The 10,207-nt window shown below is 57.9% G+C and overlaps 1 protein-coding gene across 1 annotated transcript; it reads right to left on the bottom strand.

The window, feature by feature from the left end:
- Window positions 1–247: 247 nt before the first annotated feature.
- LOC116648205 lies at window positions 248–9,932 on the bottom strand. The gene is made up of 3 exons (XM_032430055.1): window positions 9,589–9,932; window positions 2,245–2,461; window positions 248–1,616 (listed from the first exon to the last, which is right to left on the bottom strand). The coding sequence occupies exons 1-3, from the start codon at window positions 9,930–9,932 to the stop codon at window positions 1,161–1,163; spliced, it is 1,017 nt and encodes a 338-aa protein (XP_032285946.1). The 3' UTR covers window positions 248–1,160.
- Window positions 9,933–10,207: the final 275 nt, after the last annotated feature.

Below are 10,207 nucleotides of genomic sequence, written 5' to 3'. Positions count from 1 at the left end.
TTGGGGCTTTTGGGCGGATAGCAGAGGCCCTCGGAAGGGCTCCCTTCTGCAATAACCCCGGAGGCCCCGGCCACCCCCTCCCCCACAGCTGGCTGTTAGGCCCGAGGGCCCGCAGTCTGGCCCCGTGGGGGCACCTGCCCTCGCACACTGGGTTGGGGGCTGCGTTCCACTTCTTTTCCCGTCAGCCCTGTTCTCAACTCAGGCTTTGTTGCCTTTCTCCTCGGGGGTGCCCTGAGGAGATGCCGTGCCCTGGAAGTAAGAGGAATTGCCGAGGGTTCCCATGTGCATTCGCTGCGGCCGGGGCTCGAGCCAAGTGCTCCTCCTCCTCTGGGTCTCAGGGGGGCCCCTCCCTGTCAGAGCAGGTGTCACATGGGGTCTCGGCAGGACTGACCTCAGGGCCCCCGGCACGGTGGCATGAGTCCCATCTGAGAAGCTGGTCGCTCTCCCAGCCAGGCCCCTGGACATATCGGGCTGCCCCATCTCTGCCCCAGCACCGCAGCCCAGCACGGGCGTTCTCGGGAATACTCGCAGGCTCTCCCCTCCAGTCCTGGAGCGTCGCCCGGCACCTTGGCCACGGGCAGCTCCTGGGGACTTGTTCTGACCTTTAGGATGGCTGGGCGGCGGCAATTACGACAGCAGCGGGGAAAGCTGTGGCTTTTACTCCTAGAAGACGGACGGGAGGAGGAGAATGTCCAGGCCAGGCGGCTGAAGCAGAACCCGCACGCAGCACTCCCGACGCGTAAGTGGGGCTCTAGGCTCTGCACTGCAGGGAGAACAAGTCCAGCCTTGTACACACACTTTGGGGAAGGATGAGATTAGCACTGGCTGGGCTGTGTCCTAGCTTCCTGGGGCCACAAAACAAACCCCACGGTGGGCGGCTTACCCAGCCGAAGTGTGTCCCACAGGGGCCGGGGCTGGAGGCCCGAGCCTGGGGTGCGGGCAGGGCTGGCTCCGCCGAGGCCCCCCCGTTGGCGTGCGGACACTGCCTGACCCAGCGAGTGCGTGAGGCCCCTCTGTGTGGCTCTGGGTCCCCAGGCCTCTTCTTACAAGGACACAGGATCGTGGCACCCCACTGCCTCCTCGCACTTCCATCTCCTCAAACGGTCACAGGCACAGACGCTGGGGTGACGACTTGAACATGAAGCCTGGGGGCGGGCAGCTCAGCCGCACGGTACCAGCCGCGTATGCTCCCCCGCAGGGCAGCGCTCACCTCTCCCCTCCGAGAGCGAGGAGTGTCTCCCTGCCCTCGAAGCTCTGCCGGGAGAGCCCGTGAGCTGTGGGCCACAGGGAGGAGCTAGAATGGGCCTTGCACAGAGCGCGGGGCCTCTGACTAAAACGGGGTGTGTGGGAAGCTTGCACAGCCGCCCCACACAGACCCTCCAGGCGCAGGAAGAGGGCGGGTGCATCAGGCGCAGCTGCATGCCCTGCATGTCTCTCTTCAACAGAAGTCGCCGCGTCGTGCGGGGCTCGTGGCTCGCGGGGCCCGTGGGGAGAGGAGCTGCCGCGTGCGGAGAGGCCCGGCAGTCTCGAGATCGGGGCTCACAGGGCCCGGCAGTCGGGTCACGAGGAACAGGCTCGGCAGGAACAGGGTCATGAAGGCAGAGGAAGGGCAGAACCTGGAGACAGACCAAAGAAAGTGCTAGAAGCGAACCTCCATGGACAGAGGCACACGAGAGAACAAAGAGCAGGTTTAGCAGCAGCCCTCGGACTGAGCGGATGACGGGGCTGAACCTGGTGACGCCCGGCCGGCTCCTTGTCCCCTTCTGTGAGGGGGCTGGCCGTCCACGCCCCAGCAGTTTCCTAAATGTCAACCCCCAGTCTCTGCCGCTGCTGGTGGCTTTGCAGGATCGTAGCTGTCATAGGAGGCCATCAGGGTCCTAGGCAAGCAGTTTGGGCTGTGCTCAAATGTGACCCATTCGTTATATTTTAAGCCTTTGCTTAAATGGTAGAAAGAGAAGCTGAGTGTAATCCAAATGTGTTCAAATTAAATACTGCCCAAGGTGAAAGCATTGCTCTGGGAATAGGTAGGAAAGGCAGAGAAAAGGACACAGAAGAGGGAGCCTAGAGTCAGGACACAGGGCGAGGTCCTCAGCTGGACGCCCGGCCGGCTGTGCTCGGGGGCCCTCAGTTTCCACCTGCCCACAGGGCCTACGGCGCTGGCCTGCCGGGCATTGTTCAGGGGAGAAAAGGGAAGATGTCCCCAGAGCAGGGGGAGAGGGAGGATTTGACCCAAGGACCACGTACCTTGAGGGAGAAGTGACTCTGGGTCCTCCTGGGGTTGGTCAAGACAGAGTGGGCATCCCGTATCCGACTGCCACAGCACGCCTGCCAGAGGACCGGAAGGGGCAGGAAGAGCCCCGGGACTGCTCCCCGTGTTGCCAGAGTGGGAGAACGAGCAGCACTGCTTCTAGGAGAGGTTACGACAGCACTCCGCGGCCAGGCCTGCAAGACGCTCCCCTCCCTGGGACCCAGAACGGACACATCAGCCTGGCCTGCATCTGAGCACCCCCGGGGGGAGGCTCTGAACCTGCCTGCAGAGAAACATCAGTGTGTGGACCCCAGCAGCCTGGAGATGTCACCCCAGGGAGCCTGATGGGTGGTAAGAAAACCCCCTGCACCTACAGACTGGAGTCCCCAAAGTGGGCTCTGCACCAAGTCTTCCATCCTGGGATGGTCGCTGCAGGCAGGACTGGCCAATCCTCTGCCCCTAGCCACCTGGGCCCCAGATCCCTGCCCCCCAGCCCCTTCCCCCCAGCCCCACCTGGCTCCCAGCCCCACCTGGCTGACGTCACCTGGGAAATCACATGACATCCGTTTTGCATCAGGTGTGAGCAGACAGTAATTCCTTTCTCCCAAAACTGTGGAAATGGGTCCCACAGGGCTCCAATGAGGGCTTTACTCTTCGCAGGGCACTGACCAGCCCTGGACGGCGCTACCACCCGCCCCTAGGCTCCGTCCACCGGTGTACATGTTAATTTAAGAATCGCTGCTCGGGACACACACAGGGGAGACCCACACCGTCCTCAGAAGGAGCATTTAACAAGCCCTGCTTGAGGATTAGGAGCACTTGCTAAACCACAAACCACCATGGTATCCCGGCTTCCAGGAGGAACGATGGGCATAATATTAAATGACCATTGGTTGACAGCAGAGTGGGGTCACATGCACTGGCAGGACACATACACGGGAGGAGGCGGGGTCATCATGCCTGAGCCCGGAGGTGCGGCTGAAGGTCAAGGGTCGAGGTGAAGAGGCAACATCAGTGTGATAGTGGATAGTCAGGAAACAGGAGGTGAGGGCCGCCGCTTGGCGCGAAGGCCTAGCTGGGAAAGCAGTGGCGTCTCTTGAGAAGGCGGGACCAGATGAGGCAAAGACATAATATGCTCCTGGGATCGACTCTGCCCAATGAACTGATGCCTTGCGGTCTCTGGTTTAAGGCGAGGCCCAGGCTGCAGAGAGGGACGGGATGTGGCCTGGCAGTGATTGGGGAATACACTGGAAGTAGACTCAGACTCCTCCATTCTCCCTGTACTGTTCCGAGTGGGACCCCTTGTTCAGGTAGCCCCGACCCGGCGTGCCATCTCCAGGGACCGCGTGCAGTGCGTTTGCCTGGAAGACCACCAGCTGCACGTGCAGAAACAGTCTTTGTCTAAAAGGGACATTGCCTTCTTTTTACTCTCAGAGAGGAGCCCCTGAACAGGAACACCAGCCCCAGGAGCTGTAATCGCAAACCAGCATCACGCAGAGGTAGACCGTGGGCGCTCTGTGGTCACTATAAGGCCACTGCAAATAGCCTGTCCTGCAGACACACCTGTGCCACCGTCTCCATCTCCACAGAAGTGGGACAGCCTTCCCACTGTAGCAGGGCAGGGTGAAGGGATTGCCCCAGACTGCAGTGGGCAGCCTGGCAGGAGCATAAGCCCTCTGTCCTGGGGCTGGGGATGTTTGTGCATCAGGGATGCTGAGGAGGGGGCTTCCTAGAGGGAGGGGTGGAGGGTGCGGGACACCTGGTAACACTTTTCTCAGCTGTCCCAGTTACCTGCCTGAGGAGGTTGACCGTGTGTGTCAGCCTGATGGGGCCACAGGTGCCCGGATATCTGGCCACACATCACCCTGGGCATGTCTGTGAGGGCCTTTCTGGAGATGATTAATATTGGAAGTACAGATGAGTAGCATGGGGGGCCTTCCCCAGTGTGGGTAGACCTCCCTCGATCTGTTGAGGACCTGAAGAGAAGGAAGCACTGATCCCACGCTGGGTGAGAAGGGGTGCTTCTCTGCCTGCCTGTCTTTGAGGTGGGACACTGTCTTCGGTTGAAATGAATGCAGATTGGAAGCACGCGATTAGCTCTCCTGGGTCTCCAGCTTGCTGACTGGAGATCTGGAACTCCTTATCCTCCATAACCTTGTGAGTCAATTCCTGATAACACACCTCTTTCTCTACACACACACACACACACACACACACACACACCTCCTATTGGGTCTGTTTCTCTGGAGAACCTTCAGCCACTATTGCCGTCTAACAAATCACCACACAGTTAGTGGCTTCAAACAACACACATTTATCATCTCATGGTGTCCATAGATCTTAGCTGTGTCTCCTGCTTGGGGTCTCACAGAGCTGTAATGAAAATTTGGCCAGACTGCATTTCCTTCTGATGCTCCATTATGGAAGAGTCTACTTCCAAGATCACTCAGAGTGTTGGAAGAATTCCTTTCCTTGTCTCTGTAGGACCACTAGGCCAGCTTCTTGCTCCCAGAGGTCATCTGCAGCTCCTAGAAGTTGTCTGTAGCTCCTACAGTTCATCTGTAACTCCTATAGGTAATCCATAGCTTCTAGAGATCATCTAAAGCTCCTAAGACCATCATAGCTCTTAGAGATCATCTGCAGCTCATAGAGGTCACCTACAGCTCCTAGAGGTCATCCATAGCTCCTAGAGACCATCATGGCTTTTAGAGGTCATCTGCAGCTCATAGAGGTCACCTACAGCTCCTAGAGGTCACCTATAGCTCCTAGAGACCATCATAGCTCTTAGAGGTCATCTGCAGCTCATAGAGGTCACCTATAGCTCCTAGAAGTTCATCTGCAGCTCCTAGAGATCATGCATAGCTCCTAGAGTTTATATATAGCTCCTAGAGGTTGTCGCAGCTTGTAAGGGTCATTCACAGCTCCTGGAGGTAATTGTAGATCCTAGAGGTCATTCACAGCTCTTGGAGGTCATCCGTAGTTCTTAGAGGTCATCATAGGTCGTAGAGGTCATCCTCAACTCCTAAGGGTCATCCATAGCTCTTGGAGGTGATTTTGGCTGCTGGAAGTTAGCCACAACTCCTGAAGGTCATCTGTGGTTTCTAGAGGTCATCTGCAGCTAGTAGAGGTTTTTCACAGCTATTAGGGGTCACCCACAGATTCTGGAGATCATCTGTAGTTCCTAGAGGTCATCTACAGCTCCTAGGGTTCATCCATAGCTCATAGAGGTCATCCACACCTCCTAGGGACTGTCTGCAGGTCCTAGGGGTCATCCACAGATCCTAGGGGTCATCCGCAGCTCTTGGGGCCATCCGCAGCTCCTAGGGGTCATCCGCAGCTCCTAGGGGCTTTGAGCAGTCAGGGGAGCATGAGCTAGAGACGTTCAACTGTGGCTCATTTAGACTCGACCCCGAATGACCTCATCAGACATACAGATGAAAATGGGCGTGTGGGTTTATAAGGATGGTTGGTCATCCTCTCTGCTCTGGGTGGGCCCCTGCCCTGGCTGGCCTTCCTTCCCCCTCCTGCCCTCTCCCAGGTGACACTCTGTCCCCTCGCATCCCATGACTTTCACACTGGGCCCCTTCCCAGGAGGGCTTCAACATGCTCACTCTCCCACGTGAACAGCACCTCAGAAACAGGACTGCCTCTGGCCCCCACGCCCGAAGTGCACGTGTGTCTTCTCCTCCCAGCCTTGTTTCCAGAAAGGCCCTGTGCTCTGCCCCCACCTTCTCCCCTCTTGACCTAGTCTGGCTCTGTGGCCTTCCTCCGGCGGCCTGGCTCCCTCCCACACCTTGCCAAGCTCACTGATGCCCTGATGACGGTAAAGACAGTCGGCACCCCATCTCCGCTCTGCTTGCCTCCTCACGGAGTTTGGCAGGGACCCCACACGTCGTCCTCGCCAGCTCTTCCAGGTCTCCTCCCACCTCTCTGGCTGCTGCTGGCTTGGTCTTCACAGATGACCCTGCTCGCTGGGCCCCTGGGCTCTACCGTAGCTTCTTCCTACAAAACTGCTGCAATTGACGTGGGTCTTCTCTTGTGATCGGAGGGCTTGGCTGTGGGTCGTCTTGGCTGATACAAACCATCACATGTGTGTCTGTCTTTGTTTACGTTCTGATGACTTTGTGGGGATGAATTCGTAGAACTGGAAGATTCTACCTTTCCTACACTCATCTGTTTCACTGATCCTCTCCCTGCCTCCAAGACTTTCATTTCCAACCCTTCCTTCACGCCTTCCCTGATCCCCCTGGGGAGGGATCTTTCCGTGGCCACATATTAGACGATCCAGGCCATGTCCTGGATCACTTTGACCTTGTACGACAGTGGTTCTTACCTGCACCACCTCGTGTCCATCTTTGTGTCCACATAGCTCAGCAAGGCGGACCTCTCACTGGGTGCGAAGGCGTGCCCTGGCCTCCGACCCCCGTGGGCGGCCGGCCGGCACCTGGCAGGTCTGACCGTGGGTTTCCTCATGTGGAAATGGGACCTAACACCCACTTCCAGACTGATGAGCTGACAGGAGACCGCCTGCATAAGAGCGAGCACCAGCTCCGTGTCCGGCACACTGTGAGAGCTCCGTAATTACGGCCACTGCCATGTGTCACTAGCAATAGTAGGGAGGGGCGTTCGTTAAATGAACAAACGGAAGGACAGGTAGATGCGTAAGTGTCTGTGAAGAAATTCCTTAAGATGAGAAAGGCGCAAACAAAAGGAGCAGGTAAACAAACAAAACCCGGACAACAGCCAGTACACCAATTAATGTAACTTCCACCAGAGACTCTTAGCAATGTCTGTGTTTCAGAAGTGAACGTGTCCTCCGCTAACCCATTAGGGAGTCCCTCAAAAGCCTTTCTGGATCCTTCATCTTTTCTACTCCCCTAAGAAAGAGTTGGGAGTCCAAGGCTTTTGGGGGCAGACACTAGAGATTTTAGAGTCTTAAAAATAAGAATTAGAAACTATCCAAAATTTTAAGTTGAGAATTAAGTTTATCCCTATGGATTGAGGTTCAGATCTGGACTCGTGAACTAAGGTGGTTGATTACATGATGCCTGCCTGCATTCTCCTGGGGCCTTCCCCTATTGCGCACGCGGTTGTGTGGCTGATTTAAACGTACTCACCTAACCGTGTTCACAGCCTGCTTCTCCCAACGGAAGGCGGGCTACACGTGCGTGGGCACTGAGGTCCACAACCAGCGTGAAGCTGCGCCCACGCCCTCTTCTCACACCTGCACCGAGAAAGTCTGCCCTGCCCCTCCACCCCAATTCCCTTCCCATTTTCAGAGCCTGGGTCGAACACAGAGCCCCTCCGTGGAAACTGCTTCCAGGGAGAGGTGAGGACTTCCCTGGCTTTGACTCCCTGAGGCTGCTGCTGAGGGTGTGAAAAATCAAAGACGTGATCGGCATTGCCCATTCCCAAATTTATTACGGAGGGGGCAGCATGTTGATATGCATGACTCCTTGTAGATCTCCAGAAATGAATTTCCTGACATTTTGCTCTTAAACAAAATGTATATGTGTTGCCTGTCAAAAGCAGGTGATTTGTATGTTCTGAGATTCACAGGCTCCAGCAGCTAATCTTCACCAACATTACTTGATGGGCCATTATAGACAAGATTTACTTGATATTTGTCCTTTTTCTAAATCTGCACATTTATTTAAAATAGTGTGCTGGGCTCTTCGTTGAGGAATGGTCTTAGACCTAGCCATCGAGCACCTGGGTAGTTGCCAAACATTGATTGTTCAGAAGATGATGGTACCACGATGCGAGTTGAGAGGGAGCTCCTGTAGGTTAGAGATGCGTAAGGAGGCTGCAGCTTTCTGCAGAGCCGAACGTGGAGTGAACACAGACAAAGCTGATGGACAACAGAAGACGGGTCAAAAACCTTCGCATCTTACAATGTGCAGCGGTGTTCGCCACGCCTTGTCTCTGTTCGTCCTCCCCAGTGCTGGTGAGCAGCCAGGGCTGGTGCTGGATCCAATGTGACCAATAGGGAACGTGATGAGCGAGCCGTGGTCTAGACAGCCCCAAAGACGTGGGCCGGTAGCAACCTTTGAGTCCCAAGTGGTGCCCAGTCGCTCCGGGAGTGGGCGAGATGCCATCTTCTCCATCGGGTACCAGGCACCCAGGTGCATGGGGCGTGGGACACGGATGCCAGGAGAACACAGCCGGGCCGGTCTGGCTGCCAGGCTGAGGTCAAAGCCATGACTTTCTCAGTGGCCCGAGGCCTGCGTCTGAGCTCGGCTCTGCTCTGCTAACCCAGCCAAGGCCCTTTGTCACTCTGATTCTGCTCTGGTTCCCCGAAGGGAGGGGCTGGGCCAGTCAGCACCCAAGGTCCTCACAGGCTGTTACATCGTAGGATTTGTTCTCTGACCACTGATATGATGTCAGGTCCCGGGGACAACTGCCCTTGGGCGCTTGCCCCTCCCCGTGCACGATGGTGACCAGGGACTGCCCCGCCTGGACCATCATCGGCACTTGCAGGGTCTTCTTTGAGGTTCACATACATCCCCAGGCTGCCTTGGTTTCCCCCCACGGGCTCTCCTGGCCTTTCGGCCTCTCGCTGTGGCCTGCCGGGCAGGTCTCCCAGATTGTGGTGTTTCTCTGATGGGGCTCACAGGCCCCCAGCTCACACCCCCTCTGAACCCTGCCTGCTCTCAGTCTGCTGACCACCTCTCCCAGAGCGCAAGGCCCTGGTGCCGGGAACCGAGCTGACCTTCCGGCCTGCCGCCCCAAGCGACTTCCTTCCTCGCCTTCCCTCCCTCACACGTGGCTGCTTCATCCTTCCAGAGGCTCAGCCCTACGGCCAGCCCGGTCTCTTCTCTCATCTGACCCCAATGCGAGCGGCTCCTGCAGGCCTGCCTTCGCAGCACGACCGCCCAGCTCGCACCACCTGGCCGGGCCCCACCGCCCCCCGGGGCCGCCTCCCCTCCCAGCCGCGGTCTGCTCTCCTCACGGCCGGCCCAGATCTCTCCCGAAAACCTAAGCCAGATTGCTTTTCATTTCTGCTCAACATCCTCAGATGGTCTCGATTTCACTGTGAACAAAGCCAGACCCTTGCGGTGGCCTGGAGCCCCTTACTCTCGGGGCCCCGCCGCCTCCCTGACCCCGCCTCCAGGCTGGTGCCCCGGCCACCTTGCGGTTCCTCCACCTTGTCAGGTGTGGCCCACCCGCGTGGCGTCCGCGTGCCTGGCTGTGTGGCTGGAGCCCCCGGCCCCGACATCTCCGTGGCTCTGCCCCGCCTCCCCAGGCTTCCCCCGGGAGACTGCTGGGGTCCGCTCCGAGGGGGACCCTCTGACACCCTGGCTCCCTTCTCACGCCTGCCCGTGCAGCCCCGTGCTCACCTCCTCCACGGCACACAGTACCTGGGAGCAAGCCCTGCAGACAGGGATTGTGATGCGATCACGGATGCGTCAGTCGCGATGAAAGCACACGGCTCTCGGGCCAGCTGGTGGCGCTGGGTGTGGTGATGCGGCAGGTGGGAGGTGGGCGATACACGGGCTCGGGAGCAGAGACAGGAACTTGCGCATTCTGTGCCCTGGGGAACCCTCGAGCCTGGGCAGGTGGGGGTGTGCGGCTGGATTGGCACCGCGGAAACGCTGTCCTGGGGGAAGCGATGAACACAGGCAGCAGTGGGGGGGCAGGGGGGCTGACCAGGGAGGGCCTTCTGACCGGGGCAGCTGGCCATGTGGCAGGGCTGCCACGGGGATGGGGTTGGGGGGACACTCACAGAGGGTTGAGATGCCCACTTCCACTGGGCAGGTCTGTTCTGCTGGGTCTGTCCAGCAGCCACTGGGGCCTCTCCACCCTGTTTGCCCCCATGGTCCCGTTGCCTGGTGCAAACTACCGCTCTGTTCTCTCTCCTCAGATTTTGTGTTTTGATTTTCCAATCTGCACAACAAGGACAACGTGTAATAGGCGTTTCATCATAAGCTTGATATGAATATTGCACGAGGTCGCAGA

This window comes from Phoca vitulina, unplaced genomic scaffold (genome assembly GCF_004348235.1).
Source record: "Phoca vitulina isolate PV1807 unplaced genomic scaffold, GSC_HSeal_1.0 scaffold42, whole genome shotgun sequence".
NCBI classification, from domain to species: domain Eukaryota; kingdom Metazoa; phylum Chordata; class Mammalia; order Carnivora; family Phocidae; genus Phoca; species Phoca vitulina.
Note: the sequence above shows the minus strand (reverse complement) of the source record. Positions and strands in the feature narration are given on the sequence as shown.